At 37.8% G+C, this 24,580-nt stretch overlaps 1 protein-coding gene across 12 annotated transcripts in view; it reads right to left on the bottom strand.

The window, feature by feature from the left end:
* The window catches only part of THSD7B (thrombospondin type 1 domain containing 7B), a 1,030,427-nt gene that overhangs the window by 439,257 nt on the left and 566,590 nt on the right, over window positions 1–24,580 (bottom strand). For all 12 annotated transcript variants that reach the window (XM_070240788.1, XM_070240790.1, XM_070240792.1 and 9 more), the window contains one exon: window positions 3,573–3,728. In XM_070240788.1, coding sequence (XP_070096889.1) covers window positions 3,573–3,728 — 156 coding nt within the window. The remainder of the gene's footprint in view (window positions 1–3,572; window positions 3,729–24,580) is intronic.

The raw sequence follows: 24,580 nt of genomic DNA, 5'->3' as shown, positions 1-24,580 counted from the left end.
CCCTCTAGCCCCTGGCAACCATTACTCTACTCTTTGTTACCAGGAGTTTTTAGAATCCATATATAAGTGTGATCATCCATTATTTGTCTTTCTCTGACTTATTTCATTTTGTATAATGCCCTCAAGGTTCATCTATGTTGTCACAAATGACAGAATTTCCTTTTTATGGCTGAATAATATTCCATTATATATATTATATAATATTATATGTAATATATAAATACTACTAATATAATAATATATTATAAATATATATAATGTTCCATATAATATTTATATATATTTATAATGGAATTATATATTGAAATTATATATATATATATATATATATATATATATATATAATGGGATACATATATACATTTATCACATTTTCTTTATCCATTCATCAATTGACAGACACTTAGGTTGTTTCCACGTCTTGACTGTTGTGAAGAACGCTGCAATGAACACGTGGTACAGGGAGAGTAGATCTTTACAGTGAGTAAAGCTCTCACCACACAGACACACACACACAAAAGGTAACTAGGTGAAGTGATGGATGTGTTAACTAACCTTATTGTGGTAAATACTTCACCATATACATATGTATATCAAATCACCACATTGTGTACCTTAAAACCACACAATGTTATATGTCAATAAAGCTGGAAATTATATCTCAATAGAGCTTGAAAAAGCTGACCATAAAAAATAAGATATCATCTTTTATAAGATACTATGTTGATTTTATTACAATATTTTGGAGAAAAAAATACCTCTACATAAAACATACTTATTGATCTTGTGACACAGATCTAGAAACCTAAAACATGCAAAAAGAGTGGATCTAAGAATCAAGGAAACAGAATTTTTAGCTTCATTCTCCAATTTGTGATTTGCAGACCGTGTGGAGGTTAACTTGTCTCTGAAAGCTTAGATAAATTGAAAAACATTCACGATCTGCCCTACTGAAATCGTAAACAGTTTTATGCACTTGAGGTTAGATTATTAGGATGAGATTAGGGGTGCCTAATTTTTTGTTTTGTTTTAAATCAAATGTTAGTTGGATAAAATAATGCTTGAATATTTCCTCCAAAGAAACAGAAAACAATTAACTATATTACTGAAATGATTTAGAACAACATCTCATACTAGAATTTTTGTTAACAAACTTTAAGAAATAGATGTTTCAAATCAAAACATTACAGAAATTTGTTGTTGCCTTGTAATCCATGAGCCTGGGACATGAATAATCACTGAAAGGCAGATGCTAACTGGAACTAAATCTACTAACAAGACGGATATGCAAAATTTAACAGTTGACAAAAAAGAGAAAATTAGTGCTGGTCCCTACTTCATAGAGAAGGTCTGCCCTAAACTGAATCTAAGACAGAGAGAAGGAGAACTGAGAGATGGAGAGAGAAAACTGCAAGTGGGAAGAGAACACAATAGAATAGAAGATTGTAGAAACAGAAGATTGCAAACAGAAAGAGAACGAATGAGACAGACTGAGACCTGTTGACCTCACTGATACTTTTGTGTGCGGCCCTACCTTCCTTTCAATTTTTAGCTAGATGAGCTAATAAATTCCCTTCTTTAAGCTTATGCCAGTTTAAATTGGGTTTCTGTCACTTCTTGCCAAAACTGTCCCAAATAATATAAGGCCTATTTGGCCTGGTGTGGGTTCTACAGCTTTGAAAGCAAAGGAATTCAGTGTTCAATGCAGGAAAGTTGTGCCAATACGGACAGCCATGGCCACAGCAGCTGGGGGAGCCTAAGTGTGACCTCAAATGACTAGACAGCAAACTTAAAACAGATTGGCACAGGTTGAACATAAGAGGACTGGTTCTAATAACACATAAGTCACCCTGACGAGTCACATATGCAACTACAAGAGATTTAAAGGGTCCAATTATACATGTGTGGATCACAAGACCACAAATTATGGGTATTAGTATTAATGGGGACTTATTTGTATACATAAGCTGAAGAGGCTTGGGGAATAATCTAGTAACATGTCTAATAAATGAGTAGCATGAGCTTCCTACCTCCTATACCCCCCACCTGCTCCAGGTTCCATTGAAATCCAGATTTCAGATTTCAATTGTTTGATAAAAAAATTAAAGTTAGCTTCTTCCTGCCCTAGATTCAACGTACATCCTCCTCTTCTGCCTTAGAACAAAAGAATCAGAATAAAGAGAAAAGTCCAGGGATGTGAGTGTGTGAAACTGGGCATGCACATGTGTGCATGTGTGCATTCTGGGGAATTCTGAAATGTGAGTTTTCTTTTTTTTTTTTTTTTTTGAGGAAGATTAGCCCTGAGCTAACTACTGCCAATCTTCCTCTTTTTGCGGAGGAAGACTGGCCCTGAGCCAACATCCATGCCCATCTTCCTCTATTTTTTTTTTTTTTAAAGATTTTATTTTTTCCTTTTTCTCCCCAAAGCCCCCCCCGGTACATAGTTGTATATTCTTGGTTGTGGGTCCTTCTAGTTGTGGCATGTGGGACGCTGCCTCAGCGTGGTCTGATGAGCAGTGCCATGTCCGCGCCCAGGATTCGAACCAACGAAACACTGGGCCGCCTGCAGCAGAGCGCGCGAAGTTAACCACTCAGCCACGGGGCCAGCCCCCCATCTTCCTCTATTTTATACGTGGGACGCCTACCACAGCATGGCTTTTCCCAACCAGTGCCATGTCCACACTCAGGATCCGAATTGGCAAACCCCAGGCCACTGAGAAGCAGAATGTGCAAACTTAAGTGCTTCGCCACCAGGCCGGCCCTGAAATGTGAGTTTTCAAGTGGATGCAGAATTAAGCTGAGAGCACCAGTTTTGGTGCATCAAGTGCTTGGCTTTGTATTTTTTCTTTGCATGTGATAACTAGGATTAGTGATTAGCAAACACAACCTAACTTCTGGAATGTCCTTGGATCTCATTTCTCTCAGTAAAGAGAATATTTCTTTTTAGCACTGCCATTTAAGGGAAGATAATATCAATACAAACTGAAGTGTCAATGAAAGAGAAGTCAAGATGTCACCAAAAAAAGAACTTATGAAGATAGAGATGTGTCTATAGCAGCCAACTAAAGAAAACAAGACTCCAGAGGTCTATAAAATTCAACAAGCACATAAAGTTTGAAGAATTCATGTTAAGCCTGAGGAAAACATCAAAAAGTAAACAACATACATAAATGCCCCTCATAAAAATCCAAAACATAACATCAAATCCAGCATGTGGAAATCTGAAAATAAAGGGAGATAGCAAAACAGTTGTTTCCTGATGTGTTTACAGAAATCAGGTCTAATATCCTCAGTGTAACCATACATATAGGAAACAATAAGTTCTACCATTTTTGAGTAATAGTTACTTCACCAGCCATGAGCCAATTGGAAGGTCAATCAAGGTCAGATTCTGTGCTCTACAGAAACATCCCCAGTGGCCTCCCTAATAACTGAATGCTATCAGGCTTGAGCCAGTTATCTAAATTTTACAAACAAATACTGTCTTAAGCAGGCTTAATCAGCTACTTAGCTACCAGAATAAATGTGTGTACACTGGAAATAAATGAAGCACACGCAAACAGGGCACTCACCTTTTCTCCCCTGAGGATCGTGGCAGTTCTCATGGACGCACAGGCCCCAGGCTGACCAGGAAGATACTATACAGTCTGTAGAGCAAGGGATATTGCAGAGCTGAGAGGCTGATGGGGCAGGTCCCAAACACAATGTCTTTTCCACAGGTCTAGAGACTGAAGGACAAAAAGAATAATGGCCCATGTCACATTCTTCCGACATCCCTAAAATTGTTCTGTGTTTATTTGTGTGCCTGCCTTGCCCACCTCAGCTTTATGGTTGAAAAGAGTAAATGCAAACAAAACATCAACACTCTCCAATATTGGTTGCTTAGCTCCACAGTATTAGCATTTTGGGTGAGGAAAAGCAAAAAACACAGTGACAAAGGGTATGCACCTGAGTTTCCTGCTTCACAGAGTATTCCCTGGGAATTCAAGAGAGGACTGGAAACACAGATACAAATTATCTAGAGTTATGACTTAAAAAAAAATTAAATGGCTTTGTGAAGTTTCAAGATGAGTCTATCTTGACTATATAAATGACTGGGTTGCTGTGGAAAAATCAAAATCGAATCCCTGAGGTGGGATGTTTAGCATAACCAATCTACTGCTGTTACTCCCCTGAGGGGTGGAGTTCGTGAAGACACAGAAGAATAATGCTTCTTGGAATGAGAAGAAAATCAAGATCTGTGACTGCAGAATTACCCCCTGGAAGTCAGTTTCATTAGTAAGGCTACCCAAAGGCACAAGAGTGTCTGAGGTGCTATGGAGAATGCCAAACTAGGAGCCCTCCAGCTCTCCTGTAGTTCTGTAGCCAGAGCACGCCCAGAACTGAGTCACTTCAGGATGCAGTAACTATCTGTCCATCAGTGTCATTCACCAAGTGTCCGCTCTATGCAGACCTATTCAGGGCACCACGAAATTACACAGATGAAGGAGAAGACAAGATCCTGATCCTTGTGGAGTTCATAATATAATAGGAGCTGGGAGAGCAATACCTGAAAATGACACAATAAAAGAACAGCTACATGCAAAACTACACTTGCATAGAGTGACCTCATGCTAAGAAGGTTTTGCAGCAATTCAGAGCTTGTGAGAAAACGGTTTAAGTTCAGACAGTTTTATCTCATGGACTGGCTTATACTATTGTCTAAATATTTTCTCTCTGTCATTTTCATCAGTTAAGCAGATTAGAAATGCTTCAAAGGCAGAGAGTGGTGTGAGAGGATTGGGAGATGAACCACACCATCTACTTTGCTGCCTCCCTCTTTGCATAAGAAGTGAGCTAAATCCGGGAAAGTTGGCAATGCATCGCCTCTCTGACCAGCACAACTTTGAACCTAAACCAAAACAAGAGCAAAATTTAAAAAAAAAAATACTGTCATGAATAAGTTGTAATCCCTGGGGGAAAAAGTGTTTGTAAAGAACAATGGGGCAGCTTGAGGTGATTATTCCAGTAAGTAAGGAAAAAAAAATGTTTTGTTTGCAACTAATTCTTTTACAGTTTACCAAAAATTTGAACTGACTTAAAACAAAAGGGAGGGGCAAAGCAAGATTGTCAATGTAAATGTCAAAGATCACAAGCCAAGTGGAGGAGACAGAGAAAGGAAGAGAGAGCAGATATTGGGGTAATGGAAAGGGTTGCCTGAGGAGAGGTGGTAATCAGACAGAGATTGTGCTGGCGATGACAACAGCGAAATGGGGAAGTTGGGGTGACCAAGACTGAGGATGTGCCTAAGAGACTGATGAGCCAGCGGTAGAGAAGAACCTGTGAGATGAGGAAGGGGTCTGTGATCCTTCCCTAGAAGTAAACAAGGGAAGATGCGTGGCACAGCCACTCCCTGAGTACATCGTGCATTCATTCCACAACCACTGAGTACCCACTCTAAATCAGGCCCTCTTGGATGATGTCTGCTTTCAAGGAGTTCTCAGTTGAGAAGGGAAAGTCAAGTAGTACATTAACAAAATTGATGAAAAGAGATGCTTCAGAGCATTGTGTAAGTAGAGAGCTGTATAGCCAGAGATCTTAAGGCAGACGTGTGTTTAGTTCTGGGCCCATGCCTGTGAGCACGTGTTCTCACAAATCCAGACTTTAGCTCCAAAAACAAAACCTCAGTAATGATGGGAAAGAAAGTGGGGTATATAAACTGATTCATCTAGGTATTTAATAAACATTTATAGCACATGCCAGGCACTGGTTACAAACATCAATTTATTTAACTTGCGTAACTTTGAGAGACATACTATTATTATCCCTAGTTAAAAAATGGGGAAACTGAGACACAGAAATGTTTACTCACTTGCCCACATTCCCAATTAGTCAGCAGCAGAGCTGGGATTTTGGATCAAGGCTGTCTGGCTCCAGAGTCTGTCTCTTAACCACTGCATTACATGGCCTCGTCATCGGTCATTCAGCCTACATCGATAAGCACCTACCATGTGGTAACATTGTGTTAGATGCTGAAGCCAGAATAGTGAATAAAACAAATAAGGATCCTGCCTTCATGGAGCCCATATTCCAGTGTGAGCTGACACTAATCATACATGAGTCCATGAGCCCCAACAACAAGACTGGAAAGGCCTTACTGCTCCTTCCTTTCCTTTGTCACGGATGTGTCCCTGAACACCAGACAGACCTTCAGTGTCTGATGAGCAATGCTGAGAAGACACCACAAACCTCTCAGCTCCAAGACCTAGTAGACACTTGCTGCCACAACCTCTATACTTCAGGTTGAGCCCTGCAATTGAAACTAGTCAATACATCAGCCAATGCCCAGGTACACAGTAGGCCTGCACTAAATTTCGTAAGAAGCTCCAGAATGTCTAAGCAGGAAAGGCTTCAGGTTAGCAGTGCAGTTGGAAAGAGACTAGAGAATTTGTCCTGAAGTTGTGTTTGTCAAGAACACTGTGTTTACACAAATATGATGTTTATTTGGCTTATTTGTGGAGGGCTGCTGAAGATTATTGGGAAGTGTGAGGTTAAGCCCCCAGAGATCCCCTCAATAAACACCTGTCAACTGGTTGACTATTGGACTGCAGGGCTAGTGGTACTGCTGAGATCTGGAAGTAGGGAGGGATGTGGTGTACTGGAGAAGGACAGGGAGGGATTTCCCTGGGGACTACTAAGTGACATAACTGAAGGCCCAGGAGTGGGAATGAAGCCATTTGTCACAGCACTCATGCCTCTTCAGCACCTGCTGCTTTGACGGACAGTAGATCTTAATCCATATCAATAAATTCTTCTAGTCCCAGGTGACATGTCTAAGATGCTTCATTTAGGCATTGAATCAATGTGCTCAGGTCAAACTCTCTCTCTGTCAGACCCCCTGGGCTACATTTGCTCCAGAAATAAATCATGAGTAAGTCACAAAGCACTTACCAGCTTCAGACCACTTAGATAGTCATCTCCTGGAAAGCAGTGAACACAGGCTACTTCTACACCTATTGACTGTTAGAGCTAGATGGGAGCTTTAGAGCTAATTTAGTCTAATTCATCAATTTTACTGAAAAACTGAGCTCCAAAGACCTTAGGTAGTTTCTCTATGTTCACTCTGCAAGTCCAGGGCACAGAAAGATTTGAGACTTGTCCCAGGTTACTTACTCCCCTCCACCTGTCCCTCTTGGTTTTCCTTCCATGGAATGAAGACATCAGAAAGGACAGACGAGGTTGTTTGTACCAAGGATATTTTGTTTATGAATCATAGTGACCAGAACTGAAGACAGTCAGTAACATGACAGATGCAAGGTATCCATAAAGGCTGCAGGCTCAACTGAACCCTTTAAACAAAATCCAAATCCTCCTCTCTTTCACTGCTACTTCAAGACCCCTCCAAACCCCTTCTCAGACCTCCCTCACCAAGCAGAAGGTCGTAAGACCAAAATTTACTCCACTTCAAACAACTATTTAATTTTTTCATATGTGGCTGTTCACGTTGTAATAAAATTATCTTGCAGGTGGACGGGGGGTGGGGGGGAGTCATGACCTGGGCCACCTGGAATTGGATGGTCTGTGCAGTTTCCTCTTTACGGAGCCGCCATTTCTTCTTGGCCAAACTCCACTGGTTATGTTTCTAAGAATAATTGCTGCTTTTCTACTCACCTGCACTCCTCTCTCTGAATCTACAGACTGAAACGGCTGTATTTCTATTTACTGACTCTGTCTTCTCTAATGCAATGAATCCCCGTTCTAACCAGTGCATTTACTGAGTGCGGGGCTGTGCTTGTCCCACTTTTTCAGGCTGTCTTTTAGACCATGCCACCTTGAAGTCTTCTGCCATTCCTGCGTTGACCAATTCCCTGGACTAGATACACAATAATCCAAGGTTTTAGAGGATATTTAGGTTTTTAGGGAGTGATGATAGTCCCTGTAGAGACCTTTCATGGTCACAAAGTATTAAAGAGCCAAAATAACTTACAACTCGGATAAATTGAGATTGCTACACAGCAGTACCTGTCTAAATGCTAGGGAATATATTATAGTATTCTAAGTGATCGTACATATGCAATAGTCATTAATACTCTGGATATTTTGGTGCCTAACCTGGAATTTTTCATTTGCAATAAGTAATTATTAAATTGACCTGCTTTACAAGAAACGTGGAAGTCTGCTACTCATGATTGCAAAGTTGCCTTAAATAATGAATTACTCCATGAACAGAATATTAATTAGCAAAGGGAAAAATATGCTGGGTAGGTAATATGTTTAATATTAAAAAAACTGTTCTTAATTCTAGAAATGTACAATGTTCATGATTTTCCTTAATGACAAGTTGATTTCAGATGAGCATACGAATTCAATCAAAATGAATTGTAATTAAGAAGAAAAATGCCTGTTGTGATCATTGCATGTGACTACCATTGTAAAAAAAAAATGAGTACTTTCACATTTTTTTCTTTGAAAGGAAATCAAGCTCTAATCCAAACTAATTTGAATTAACACAGAAATAAGTTGGCAAAGATCCACTAAGACTACATTCTTCCTCACCTCTATTGATGGCCATTTTGTAAGACCTAAATTTCAATATCTTTTAATGCCTCAAAAAGAAATTAAACTGAAATTGAAGTATAATATTTAATTAATCATAATTAATAACCAGGCATTCCTCCCTCGTTCATAAAAAAATGAGTTATATTTGCTTAAAGGAAAAAGAGTTATCACAGGAGTCAATGGCTTTTTCGTGTTTTTTAATATATCTGTTATTGGATGGAAAATCAAGTCAGTCTTTCAAGATTCAGAAAGTGTTTGAGGCAATTCTGCCATGGCATAATTGAGCTCACCTTTCCCTCTGGAAAGAAAGACGTATTTTGAAGATGGTCAAGGATAGTCACAAGATATTGATTTTTTCTAGTATTTTCAAAGAGGTGAAGATAAAAAGAAAGTAAAGATGATGTTTCTTCCTGGGAACTCCTAAAACCTGGCTTATTTTGCCGGCTTTCTATCTTAGAAATACCTGAGGTCTACTGCAAATAACATGTTCCATCTTCAGCTCATTTTACATAAGATATTTGACTTCCACAATGACATCAACTTTCACAAAGAAGTGAGACAAAGAAGTTATATTCATTTCAATTTTCCAAATCAAATGCAGGCACTGTAAACCCCAAAGGGAATTCTCACTCAAAACTCAGGATCCCCTCCCTCCAGGAGCTTTCCAAGAAACAGCCATGATGGAAACAGCAATTGCTAAGATTTAATTCAAAACTAATGAAAGAGCCTACTTATGTAAAAATGCTGCTTTCTAAATGATTTTTGAGAAACAATATTGCCTCTGACATATTCATTTAGGGAGTATACTGACTTGGCAGAAATTCAATCCACCTTACTGCTAAAATAAATAGGTTTCTTCTACAGACTGAAGGAGTCAAATGGTTGAAGGGGAAAGATAAATAATATTACAGTTTTAACCAGAAAGCTATTTTCCTTCAAGAAGCTCCATGTATTATTTCAATTGTCTTTTGCACTGGGATTTGCAAAATAATGTATCATTCTTTTAACTTGGTGGATAGAATAAAAGAAAATCTGTCTTCTAGCACTTATAGGCAGCCTAAAGAATTAAATCACATCTCATTGTATTATACCTAATAAAGCTTAATTTTAGCCATATTGCGACTCTCCTGGCAAAGTACCATGCAAACAATTTGGCAGGAGGATGCGTGTGTACAGTGAATTTAGTATCTAAAAATAATTATTTCAATCAGAAATAATTAGGTAAAATTTGGCTACATGTCAAAAAGTTTTCCAAATTTCATTCATTTCATATAGCCAATTAAAAAATGCCTCCCAACTAGTGATTTTCTCAATGCTACAGGGTAACAACACTATAGGCAAATCTGGAAAACAATATTCAGAATAAAAATGAAGACAAAACAGATGAAATATGTATACAATTTTAGAAAGTAATCAGAATCAGTATCCAACAAATACATAATTAGGAGAGAAATATAGTTGCCATCAGATCTATATTTATATATTTCTATCATCATACACTCTCTCTTCTGTTTTGAGAATTTCTTTGATTTTTTCTTAGACTTCTGGCTAAGAACTAAAAGAGGGATATGGAGAGGATGGAAAGAACAAGAGCTGACCTAAATGGTATCTTTTACACTTTACAAAGTTAAAAATACCATTACTGATGAGAGAATAGAAAGGAGATAAGAGCAAGATGAGGAAGTGGTCAGGCAAAGAGAAAAAGTGAAAAGGCAAAGAGGAAGGAGGGAGAAGGAGCTATCTCCAGAGATGACAGCAGCAGAAATAAGCAATGCCGGGGAAGGACAGCTTTTAAAAGTGATTGAGTGCAAGGGTCCTCTTCATACTCAGCATAATGACTTCATTATCCCATAGAAACAAAGGAAGAGCTAAATGAGAGCAAGTTTTCCCAGGAATGACCACAAATGCCCACTTAACTGATTAATCTTAGTAATAATAGCTGATACTTATTAACAACCCGCTTGGTTCCAGGCACTATGCTAAAAAGCACTTTGATGCAATTTCTCATTTTTTCACCACAATCACTCCACGGTTAAGTACAAAGGATGAGCAAAGAAAATATTAAGGCAGCTCTGAAACTGGGGAAGGCAGACAAGTGGGTACAAAGCTCACCTTCCACTGGGTACACAGAGTATCACTGGCACATTCTTGCTCCTTATCAGCTATATCCAACCCATCAACTGAGAGGGGGCAGAGGGGACAACAAAATGTCCCTAAGTCTATTGAGCAAGAATTGGAAAGAAAAAGGATGTTTTAAAACATACAAAAAAAAATCTGGCTGAGATTAGGATGTCCCAGAGGAGGGAAAGGGAACAGGAAGATTTGCTAAGAAGGAGGTGACAAGAAAGCAGAGCTGAGTCTCCCAGACTTCAGTACTGGTCACAAGAGGACCTCTTAGTCCATCAGAACCAAGCAAGTGAGACCTTCGTCTGTGTTCATTTAGAAGGTAGGTATCTCAACCTGGGAATAAATGAATGGAAAATTTTAATAACGGTAACAAGACAGGGAAATCCATATTTTCTAAGGTGACATGGTCCTCTAAGAACAATATTGTTAACCCCAAAGCTGAAAGCTTTTGCTAAGGGATCAAAAAAACAAATGGGAAAATATGCGGTGATTATTTTAGAGGGCCAAGAAAGAACTATTTCTCTCTAAAATATGCACACCATCCTGTTTTTAAAGGAAGGGAAAATGAAGGCCTGTATCTGATATACTTGTTAGCATATGCCACTTTAAATTTGCAAATCGTTTTAGACAGAGCAAGTTAATTCAACTTCAAAGGAAGGCTCCTGGGATTCACCAGGTCCCTAAGTAGTGATAGGAACAAGACACCGCATAATAATTTCTGAAATGCAGAATAGTTCATTCTTTTGTATGAGGAACTCCATTATAAACTTTTAGAAGTAAAACAAAATTTACTAACCAAAGCCTCTGCATTGCAAAACTGGATGAAAGCTCATTCCTCCCAGGTCAATTCACATATTACAAGTCCTACCTTGTATAGCTTTTCACTATGTCAAGGCCAAAACTGTAAATGAGTAACTTCTAATCCGGCTAAACCAATGGGGTCTAACATAGACCCAACTCAGAAGTCTCGAGTCAGAATACAGAAGGGGCTAGTGAAGAGTATTTGTATCTTCAAATATCTTTACGATTAACAGGTAGGGGAGTCAATCTTCTGAGTAATTTATGGAGTACGATTTTGAAAAACAAACAGGCAAAATACTGCCCTTAAGAAAACCCATTAAATTGAGAGCTACTACTACCTGTGTGGATTGGGCAAATCTCTTAGCAATTGAGCTTCTATGAAATAAATACACTATCCCACGTTTCTCACCTTCATTACATTCTCTTCCCTCAGAGTCTTGGTAAACATTTTTTTCCCTAATCGTCCCTCCTTCTTCCACGACATTTTTACACCACAAATATACTGTGTGTGTGTGTGTGTGTGTGTGTGTGTGTATAAAGTGTAAAATCTTTTTCACCCCAAGAATCAGTTTTTGTACCCTTGGGGAGCAATATCATCCCCACTGAGAACACATGGACTAGAACACATATTGAACTTACGTGCTAAGCAATTTACAAGTTTATTCTGATTTAAATAGCAAAACAGTTCTATGAGGTAAGTACTACTAGTATCTCCAGGGTCCAATGAGGCAACTGAAGTTTTAAAAGAAGGCCCATGCTTCTGCAATTATGAAATGGCAGAGGCAGGACTGGAACCCAGCCAGTGTGATGCTGGTTTTCCATGCTATTCATCACCACATTAGACTCTTTCAGTTCAAGGCTCCCAAATTTGTGAATTCATAGCACATTTCCATGGCTGTAGGCTAGAATCTCTCTTTTACATTTGACTATAGTGCTTCTCGATACCTGTGTTTTGCTTGAACTTGGAATCTATATGCTGATATTTTCATAGCAATAACCAGGAGATAATATATTAACCAATAAGATATGCTATTTTCTGGTTGAATTCTGATGCATGTAGAGAATACAGACAATTTAAAACAGCTGATATGCTGTAGAAGTTTATGAATTTCTTCTTTTGCCTAAATAGTAGTCATGTTTTTAAAAAGTTGTCTTGAGAAGTTGCATACTCTAATTTTTTACATTTGCATACATCATCAACCAAAATAGGTTATAAGATCAAGAGGACAAAGATATATTTGTTTAATTGTCTTCTATGAAGTCTCACTTTCAGAGAGGAAGCATCAAAAATGAGACAATCATTTGACTTAAAAATGCACTTAGATGACTTTATATTAAAAGCAGTATTGATGTATTTATAGGTTATTAAATACAAATAAACATTAATTCTGAAAGTGTTAGTACCTATTTTTAAAAGGGCAGGTGAATTGAATTTTTCAGAGTAATAAATATATATTTATCGCATAAACAGAGATACAGCTGCAATAATCTTTTTTTTTAAATTTATACTTTCTTAATTGAGGTGCCCTAACAAATATTGTTTTGTTCAATCCAGTGAAGCTCAAAGATAAGACATATTCATCAGGACTATTATTTCTGGGGAGAAAAAGTCCTGAATGAATAGTAGTCCTAGTTGTTCAGATAATTTTCAGACCTTTGGCAGCTCAAGTTCTTTAAAGTAGAGAACTCAGCTTTGCACAAAATTCAGAGGCTCCCTAGGGGAGATCACAGGTAATGATGAAGCATCCTTTCCCTTCAAAGATACGCTCCCTCATGGAATCTTGGAATGGAAGCAATATTAATAATATCTTATACAGTAGCTTGTTTCTACAAAAGAGGAAAACAAGGCCTAAAGTGGTTATATGACTTGCCTGAGATTAACCTACAGTTAGTATAAGTATCAACCTGGAATTCTCTATCCTGATACTTGGTGCACTCATTTATGGTAACTTAACTTAAAAAACAAAGCAAAACAAAACAAAACAAAACAAAACAAAACAAAACTCTTGATTAATCCTATCACATCCTACTCACACCTGTACTTCACATTCTTTCAGGACACATTTTTCCTCTGCAGATGACTATGTTCTTTTTCAGGAAATGGGTGTTTCTTCTGCTTGTCAGTTAGGTTGCAACAACCCTGTTGTTAGGACTAGATCATTTACTTCTACCCAGACCATTTACCAAAGAGTCATTATTAGCATGTTTTCTTTCTTTTTTTTTTTTAAAGATTGGCACCTGAACTAACATCTGTAACCAATCTTCTTTTTCCTTTCTTTAATTCTTATTATTCTCCCCAAAGCCCCCCAGTACATAGTTATATATTCTACTGGTAGGTCCTTCTGGTTGTGCTATGTGGGACACTGCCTCAGCACGCGTAGATGAGCGGTGCTAGGTCCGCATCCAGGATCTGAACCAGCGAAATCCTGGGCTGTCCAGGGAAGAGCACATAGACTTAACCACTCAGCCACAAGGCCAGCCCCTGTTAGCAGGTTTTCAATTAGTCAAGCGCCTATCATCAATCAGAAAATAAAATAGAGAACTCTTTGTTCAACAAGCAGTTTGAAAGAAACATTCCACATATGATGAACGGCTATGTAGCTATTTAAATAATAACATAAATTAAGTTAAATCGCTACTACAGAACAGATTCCACAGAACACCACTCTATCTGACCTGCTCACCAATGTAACTCCAGCTCCTCCAATAGACAAGCAGAGTTGACATTCGACAAATATTGAATAAATACACAAGTGAATTAACATAGTTAAATGAGTTCAATTCTAACCCAGATATTAAAAAGGAAAGAGTTTGGTAGGAAAGATTTGATAAACATTTGAAAGAATATGGAGATACCTGCAGAATCCTAATATACAGGGTTCTACATAAGGTTGTACAAGCTGAGCCTGCAAAAGGTCACCTTGCCAAAGGGGCAAAGTGGGCAGTGAAATCCAGCCATGCTCCTCTAGCCAAGCTGCACCCTCTGAGTTATGCTCACAAGAGTATCTCTTTCTAATACTTCCTGCCAGAGAGGGAGGCTTTCCTCTAATTCACACAATGACACAGTTTATGCTGCCCATGGCCCTGCTCATGTATGATCTTAAAGAATAAGAGGTACCTGTAGTCAGGTCAGTTTAAAAGTTCCTCCTGGAAATTAGAAGGCATCCTTATAGTCATAAATTACAGTGAGTTATTTTATACTTGAAAATTTTGGGAAAAAAATAGAAAATGCATCAGAGATGTGTTTTTAATAAAACCTAAGAGACACATATTTTAAAAAGTAAAAAAAAAAATTCTTGTGACTAATCAAGAAAAGAAATATGATTCCATATCAATGAGAACACAGTACACAGAAGAACTAATCAGTAACAGATTCTCGGGGTCTGAGATTAGCCAATGCATTTAAAAGTAAGATACCAAGACACAGAATGAAAAATGGCTAATGGAACTAAGAGCGAGGTTAACAGAGGCATGCATTAAAGGTTAGAATGCTAAATTTATTTGTTAACGATTCCAAGGCCCAAAAATTTAAATAGGAGCAGTGTAAAAGGGTCCACATTAGGCCACTTACCTTTGTAACCTCTTAGCAACGAGCAGTATAATTTTAAAAGGAAAAACTACATTCTTCACAAAAGCAAGTATTCTGGAAGCAGAAAGTGCCTCCTTAACACAGATCACTGTCAAATAAGACATGCCAACTGAACTGAAATTGCAATAAAATGGTGAACCACCAAAGCCCTCTTCCTGCTTCCTGATGGTAAAGCAGTCATTATTAACACCCAACCCTTTTTCTAGGCACTGCTACAAGGTCCCAGAGAAGACAGCACACAATCCTCTACTTTGGTGACCTTATAATTTGGTCAAATGAATTAGATTTGCACTTCAAAACTAGAGACTATTACAAAACAGGTATTAATTAGGCATCCATGTGCTTAGTACCAGTTGTATATGAGATAGAGATTCACGGAAGACAAAAGATCAGGGACAAGGTGAGAAATTCCGAAAAAGCCTGGAATAACCTCGGCATAATTGTGAAGTTTGTCTGCAGGGCCCTCTTTTTTTTTTTTTTTTTTCCTGGTGTCTCATTTTTTAAGGTCCCAGGTATGCAGGACCCTCTTGCTGCCTTTTGCCCGATTATATACATGTTGGTGGGATGCTCGCTTGGGCTTTTCAACACTCTGAAGTTACTATTCCCTCTACTCCATATTAAATTTCGACTCTCACCATACAACTAATCTCATTTTGCATTTTGTAAGCTGATACTAGAGGACGTCTAGTCTACTAGATGTTTAGTTGTCTATTATCTAGGACACCTAGATACTAGACGACTAGAGGAAAAAGAATTCTCATAAAATGAAACTGCACATATAAATAAATATGTAAAAATCCAAATGATAATCACTCAAAATATTCGTTTTTCAACTGTGTCTATGGTACTGCAAATTTAATCCACAAAAACATTAAAACATTGAAAGAATACTGCAAATTTAATCCAGCAGCACATTAAAAATTTAAAAGAGCAAGACTTTTGTCCCCTAAAAATGCAAGGATGGTTCAACATTGGGATATCTGTTAATATAACTTAGTGCATGATGAGAGTGAGGGAGGAAACTTAAAAACCCATTTCAGTAAGTATATCTATCTATCTATCTATCTACTTATCTATCTATCCATCTATCTATCTGTGTGAATGTGTATGCATGTAATGATATATGATATAATATGGTATAATATATGTGATATGATATATATGTACTATTTATTTATATACATATATAAATAGAGTATACATACATATATATACACACACACACAAATAGACAAACTTCCTTACTTAATAAATGCTATCTAACATCAATCACAACCAAATCATATTTAAGAGTGAAAAACTCTAAATATTAAGTCAGAAACAAGGCAGACACCAGCTAATATGCTATGATCTACCCTTGTACTAGATTTCCTAGCTATAGCAACAAAATTTAAAAAGACACAAAAGTTATAAATATTAAATGAGAAAAGATAAACATTACTATTTATTTATGATCATTGCCTAGATAATTTAAGAACATCAAATAAAAGCTGTAATAATTTATAAGATAGCATAATAGATAAAGTTTTAGGTATTGTCTTTAATTTCTCAATCTTCCCTCATGCTTATTTTTTAAAGTTACCTACTACATTTTATAATAAGTCTTTCTTTGGTTAAAAACATTATTGGTGTATTGTTTATCAAAGCATGGAGTGTCATATCTTAAAAAATGGCTATATGTAAGATGTTTTTGGTAACAGTTTAAACAAACCTCTAGCTATATCTATGTCTTGATCTATATTAAAACCTAAGTTCAGGGGCCAGCCTCATGGCTGAGTGGTTAAGTTCGCGCACTCCGCTTTGGCAAGCCGGGGTTTCGCCAGTTCAAATTCTGGGGGCGGACATGGCACTGCTCATCAAGCCATGCTGGGGCGGCATCCCATATGCCACAACTAGAAGGACCTATAACTGAAAATACACAACTATGTACCGGGGGGCTTTGGGGAGAAAAAAAGGAAAAATAAAATCTTAAAAAAAACAAAACAAAACAAAACTAAGTTCACTGTATGCACTACCCAAGTGCTTAGCAGACAAGAGGGATAATAAAGAATAGAAAGCACAAATTGGAGGCTGTAGCAAGGCTGGGCTGGGGGGTGGGGGGGGCCAGTAGGAGTAGCCCAGGGAAGGAAGATTTTATCGCTGATATTGTTAAGAATTGCTGGTCTTGGTGATAACATTCTGTTACTTTATATTTTGAAGTAAGTACAGAGTCACAGGAAGTTACCAAAAAAAGTGTGCATGGAGTTCCTGTGTACTTTTCACTAACTTTCCTCCATGTAACTTCTTGCATAACTAGAGAACAATATCAAAACCAGGAAATAGACATTGGTACAATCTACAGAGCTTACTAAGAGTTCACCAGTTTTACATGCATTCATTTGTGTGTGTGTGTGTGTGTGTGTGTGTGTGTGTAGTTTTATGAAATTTTTTCACTTGTGTAGATTCATATAACCAGAAAGACAATCAAGATACAAAAGCGTTCCATCACCACAAGGCTCTCTTGTGGGATGCCCTTTATAGCCACACCCAACCCCTCTCACCACTAATTAACCTGGCAACTACTAATCCAGTTTCTCTCTACTTTTTCTAATTGCTCCAATTTGCTTACGAATTCTTTACAAACAATGAACCCTTATTGGCTGCTGCAGGTTTACCACGTGCATTGCCCTGCCCTTGGTTCACCACTGGGCTGCAATAATGCTCAGAGAAACTGGACATCTTATCTCACCGAATGAAATCTCAAACAGTTGGCTTAGCCAGCTGTCTCTGCATGACCTGGTCCTGGTCCAGGGCCAACCCAGGAACTCACCTCCTGCCTGTCTCCCTTGCCTCACCCTCCTCCATGTGAGATTCTCTTGGCTCCATCAGGGAACATTCCAAGTATATTGCTACCCTGGGACGTTGCACTGTTTTCCTCTGCCTGGAAGACTCTTCCCAAAAAGCTGCAATCTCATTCCCTTCCTTTAGTTAAGTCTCTGCTCAAATATCACCTCTCAAGAAAGATTCTTTCTGACTTCCCTATTTAAAGTGATACATAGCCTCACCCATCTCGTCACTATTATCTCTTTTCTTAGGCAGTATTATTTTTCTTCATAGCACTTATCACCTTCCAATCTGTTATTTTTTGTCAAATTATCCATTATCTTCCTCTTCTCATAAGAATGTCAATACCACAAGAAGGACTTCCCTTTGTTTACAGCTATATTCCAAGTGTATGCAACGGTTCCTAGCATATAATGGGTGCTCAATAAATATTTGTTGGATAAATAAATTCTCACTAACGATCAAGGAAATAAACTTTAAACAATAAGACTACATTTCTTTCTTATCCAGTTGGCAAAAACTAAGGACAAATGAAAATAGTACTGACAAGAACATGAAGAAACTGGCATGCTTGGGCACTGTTAATAAACTTTAACATGGTACGGCATTTTTGGAAGAAATTTTGGCTGTATCTATGAAAGTCTGAAATGCACAAATCCAACAATCCCACTTCTAGGAATCATGTTAAAATATTGACATTAGACATTTAAACAAAGCTAGATGTATAGCTCGATGTTCTCCTCAACACTATTTGTTATAAGAAATAAAAGTTCTAAATGCCCTACTAATGGGAAATGATTAAATTAACTAAGATAATCCCTATCTTGGACATTATGCAACTGTTATAATGAGGCATCTCTATATATGTACCATCATAGAAAAATCAAGTGACGAAAGGCAAGTTACAAAAAATTATGCCAGGTAAGCTTTCTTTTTTGTAATAAGGAAAAAAAATACACCTGAATGCACATTTAGATGTGTGTGTGTGTGTGTGTGTGTGTGTGTGTGTTGTTCACAAACAAAATTAGATATGGAAGTATTTATGCCAATTCCTTTATAATAACTATCCCTGAGATTATTGGGGCAGCCTTGAGGGAAATTTTTTTAACTTTCTGCAGTACATAATCTTTATGTAAATTTTTATAATAACACATTTCTTTTGTAAATAAAAAAAATGATTAGACAAAAGAAAAATTTCATGGAATGTAGTCTCATTAAACTAGTTCAGATTAAAGTATCCTTGACATGTAATGTCATAAAGTCTTTGGTATAATGTGTTATCCTTTCACTGAGGATACTGTTACTTAAACACAGTCTTAAGCAAAAGGAATAGATTCCTAATGGCAGAATTTCAGCAAAAATATTTCTACTATGGAAGGCTTCCTAGAGCATCTCACAATAAATCATGAAGGTGAATGCAATACCTGTGTCAATCAAAGGACAGTTTGGAGGAATTTCTAGCTCTCCTTTTATTCACCACCCAATATCATGGCCCACTGGCTGGCAAACTACTCAAGGGTTTGGTGTAGACTGTTCAGGATTCCATAGCTGGAAGTCAGATGACTACAAACAGCTAGAGAGAAAATCCTCCTCCTTCTCCTGCTCCTTAATCTTCTTAATACCAAGTGCCTACTGTGATTGGGCCTCCTCCTGGCTTACCTGAGGGTCCCATTGAAGCAATGATCAGTGGGTGGATTTGCATCTGTATCACACTGGCTCGACACTACATCCAAATTGCCTCATAAATGTGTTCCTTTAGATCCAGAGTAGTAGAACCTCTCATTACTTACTCAGCTTTTACAAGATAAAAATTATCAGCAGAAGAAATTCTCAAATGTTCTGCTAGGAAAATGGGAATGGCTAAGTGCGATCTAGTTAACATTACTTGAAAATAATTCTATTCACATACCCTCCTGACCCTCAATAAACAGCAACATGCCGACACTACAGAGGCTGCAAATTAACACTGCAGTTAATACTCAGTGAATAATTATAGGGTGAACTTCAAGCTGAAAGTAAAAGGAAAGAATGAAAAAGACCAACATAAAGCTGCAAAATGAAATAGATGGAAGACAGAATACTGAATGATACAACAAAATAAAACAACAGTGGAACACATTGTCAGTAATGCATAACAGTAAATACTTGCAGACAGTCTAAAATAATATGAGCATACGGAATGAACTGGAATATAACAGAAGGAGGTAAATAAGATATTGTAAATAACACCATGACTTGCTGGGCTAGGGTACTCAACTAGAGTATGGCACACAATTTTCTTTAAAAAACACCAAATTTGATATTAAAAAGGAGGTAGGAAAATAATTCTAATTGGCAAAACTTTCAGAATATGGTGGTTTCACATCCATTTTCTCATTAAATGTCACAGCTATGCTCACCTGCTTGGATATCAATGAATCTAAATCTATGGTGGGTAGCTCATGGGAAGCACAAAAAGAGATGGAGGAAGAGAAGTAACCTTTGAAGAGACTGATAAGCCCAGCCAATCTGCTGGACCACATGGACATTACATTATTATTTTAGATGAAAATCCATCCTAATCCTTCCGAATGGGTAAAAGACTCCAACTTTACAAAAGAAGATATACAACGAGCACATGAAAAAGGACCCAACACCATTAGTCACCAGGGAAACGCAAATTATAACCACAACGAGTTACCACCACACACCCACCAAAGTAGTCAAAGGTAAGAAGACTGAAAACATTGAATATTAGTTAGGATACAAAGCAATCGGGTCCTCATATTTCTTAGCTGGCAGGTTTATAAAATCATACATCTATTTGGAAAAAAACAAAGATTGGGAGATTTTTTTACAAAACTATACTCACCCTATTATCCAGCAAGTCTGTTCCTAGCTATTTACCCAAGAGAAATGAAAGCATTTGTTCACAAAAAACTTTGTATAAGAATATTCATTGTGGCCTTATAAATAATAGTTAAAAATAATCCTGATGTCAGGCAACAGGAGAATGGATAAACTGTGTTACTTTCATACAACGGAATATTACTGTTCAATAGCAGGATAATATGGATGAAATTCAGAAATATTGTATGGAGTGAAAGATAACACAACAAAGTACATACTATATGACTCCATTTATACAAAATCTAGAACAGTATAAACTAACCAAAGGTTATGGAAGTCAGATGAATAGTTGCTTCTGATGGGAGTCTGGGTGGAAATGGAATGAGACTGACTGGGAAGGGGCAGAAGGGAACTTTCTGGGGTAATGGAAATGCTTGTCTCTTGATATGCATTCATCAAAACATATACTTATCATCTGAACATTTTAGTATACGTAAATTATACCTCAATTAAAACTCAAATAATATGTTACGGTAAATGAGAATTTCAGCTGTGCAAATACTTTATGAAAATCTCATTCATCTAAAAGCAGAACCTGGTGAAAATTCTATTGGCAGCACATTCATAGTTGAAATTCTAAAGGAAGTTGGGAAAAGAGCTGCTATACCAGGACAAAGTCTGACAAATGAGAAGTTATCTGTGGTAGTGTAGACATGATGAGAGCATTGGCGGAAAGCAATTTGAGTGGGATTAACTGAGGTTCTGTTCCCTACAGACCTAGTTAGCAGCAACATATAGACACTATTTTTCTAACTCTTAAAGTTTTGATTTGTTAAATGTAGTATGATCAACATAAAAATAATTGAATTGTCTTAAAAAAATACAAAAGGTACAAGTTTAAAGACGAAAAGGGGATAAAGAGGCCATCAGAGAATAAGAATTGGGAGGAGGATATTGAGGAAGACCAGTGCCCTAATGAGGAATGCTACTGAGTTAAATAGTTTAATTGGTTGTGTCTCTTCATTTTTTAGTTCCCTCAACTCTTCAGGAAAACATCCATTTCTCATTAAATCATTGTTTCATTGGAGCTCTGTTTGGAGATTGTGTTCAGAGACTGAATTTGTTTCTAAGATAGAGATGAGTCAAGAGTGGGGACCACCATGGATGGACCACCTGCTCCTTCCAGGTTGCCCTCCAAGTTCCTTTAGAGTCTGTGAAAGAGACAGAGGGCTGAGCTAGACTTGCACCCCAGAGCTCAGAAATGCAAGTTCCAAAAGGATCAGAGGAAAGCCATGGACTAAATCCCTTAAGAAGAAATATATTTTAAGGTGTAGGCTCCTCCCAAAAAGGAATTTGGACCCCAAAATTGCAAGAACTCCAAAGAGGATTCAATAGAATCAAGCTCCAAGGGGACCTTATGAAGCTGCATAGTGAGCTCTTCAATGAGCACATATTTTTAAAGACTTCACAAATTTAGAAAGAAGGAAACGCAACCAACAGCACGTATTAGTGACTTCAGTATGGCATTATAATAATGTTATGACGGCTAAAGCTTGGAAAAAATTGGGCCTGTGAAATTGCTAAGGAAAGCCAAAAGAGGGGAAGACGTACTTTCAAAGTTTTATGGTGAGAAAAATAAGTAAAACGACTGGATAACTTTTCAGCTTGGGCGAGTAGAATAATGAGATATAAGGGGAAGAATAGCAATAACAATAGTTTAAGAGTTAACATTTACTGAATATTTTCTAAGTGTCAGGGACTAAGCTAAGCATTTTAAGTTTACTATTTATTGGGGGGGAGGGGCAGGAAGATTAGCCATGAGCTAACATCCACCTCCAATCCTCCTCTTTTTGCTGAGGAAGATTAGCCCTGATCTAACATCTATGCCCATCTTCTTCCACTTTATACATGGGATGCCTGCCACAGCATGGCTTGATAAGCAGTGCGTAGGTCCACATCCAGGATCTGAATGAGTCCAGAACCTGCCCTTCTAGGCACCATGAAGTAATTTACCTTTGACACTCTCATTGTTGTTGTTATTACTGAAATCCTTGTCTACATCTGAAAACGGTAGAAGCAACTTGATTAAGAAGGGATGAAAAATCTAAAATAGGCAAAAAGATCATGTAGCTTTTCAAAATAAAATTAACCTCCTGCTCTAGGTAAATTACAGCCCAGAAAAGAGAGAGAATTTACATAACCAAGGCCTCAAACACAGTTTAGATGGGAGAGAAGGGCCCACAGGTGCTGTTTCCCTTGATACAAACATAATCATTCACACCCTCACCCCCCTGGACTGTAGAAGACCTGGCCCCTGGGAATGAGTCTGAGGATTCCCCCAGAGTGGGAGTGCACATCCTGAGGCAGGTCCCATAATCGTTTGGAATGCTGGCTCAGCTCACCCAGGTAACCCTGTCCCCTTGGGTCCTACCTCTGAAAGCTTGTACACAAGATCCCCTGGCTTCTCCACCTACCTTAATTCCCATAGGTACAGTCAACTGGAAGCCTCTATTACTAAGCTGTAGAAGTTAGTCAACTGTACTAAATCCTTAAGGATGCCATACGGAAACTACCTTGCATAAAAAGAAATTTGAAACTCAGTGTCAGAGTTTAGTGACCACGTTCTTCCACAGAGAATCATCTTGCCTGGTCTTTCTTCCTCAAGGCCAGACCGGCTGCTTCCATTCCATGAGGACTTGCTTCCTTCAGAGGGCCCTCTGACTTGGAACACTGGTTAAGAACACGGGCTCCAGAGTCACACTCTCTAGATCTGAATCCTGGCCCTGCCATTGTGACTTTTGGTCAGTTACTGCAAGCTCAAAGCCTGGCTTTCTTCTATATGTGTATAATAAGGATAATATTGTTGCTTATGGTATAGGGATGTTGTGAGGATCTCATGAAATAATTCATCTAAAGCATTTATATGGCATTTACATCTCATAGCAGCACCAAGCACAAAGTAAGCATCAACAAAGATTAATTATTTAGATTATTTCCAGGTTCTGGGAGATCTAAATCCCCAATATGGCAGCCAAGAGTCACATAGCCACATAAAGCTATCAAGCACTTGAAATGTGGCTAATCTAATAGGAGATGCACTGTAAGTATAAATTATATAAAATTTTAGACACAGCACAAAAAAAAGAATTGAAAGATCTCAATTATTTTTATATTGATTGTATGTTGATATGATAATGTTTTGGATATATTGGGTTAAATAAAATATATTATTAACATTAATTTCACCTATTTCTTTTTTCATTTTTAATGTGCTACTGGAAAACTGAGAATTACATACGCAACTCACATTTGTGACTCACACTTGATTTCTATTGGATGGTGCTACTCAAAGTGTGGTCCAGGGAGCAACAGCATAGGCATCTCCTGAGAGGCAGGATACCAACCCCACCCTAGACCAACTAAATCAAAATCTGTATTTTAAAAGATACTAAGGTAATTTGTATGCTCATTAAAATCTGAGAAGCACTATTCTAAAGGAAAAACTAGTTAACCTCCTACATTGTGTGCATGGCAAGGAGGGGAATCTCTTTTTACTTTATTAGAGAAGTTGAGGCCTCACTTGCCCAACCTCCCCTTTTTAAAGATTCCACATAACTAGAAGATCCACTAAAACTCCCACTCCCCACTCTCACCCAAGGAACTTTGTCCCTTCAGGCTGCTTTAGATAGATTATTTGGGGCCTTTCTACATGAGGAATTTTGGACACAGAAGTGGAGGGAGAAAACAAACCAATTTTGAACAGTTATTCCAAAAGAGAAAAAGGGTGGATTCCACAATGTATTCAGTGCGATAATAATCCCAGGCAAAATTCAAAGGCTGATTTTTAAATAGACAGTAACCACACAGAAAGGC

This window comes from Equus caballus, chromosome 18, assembly GCF_041296265.1.
Source record: "Equus caballus isolate H_3958 breed thoroughbred chromosome 18, TB-T2T, whole genome shotgun sequence".
NCBI lineage: Eukaryota > Metazoa > Chordata > Mammalia > Perissodactyla > Equidae > Equus > Equus caballus.
This window is presented reverse-complemented; position numbering and strand designations above follow the sequence as displayed.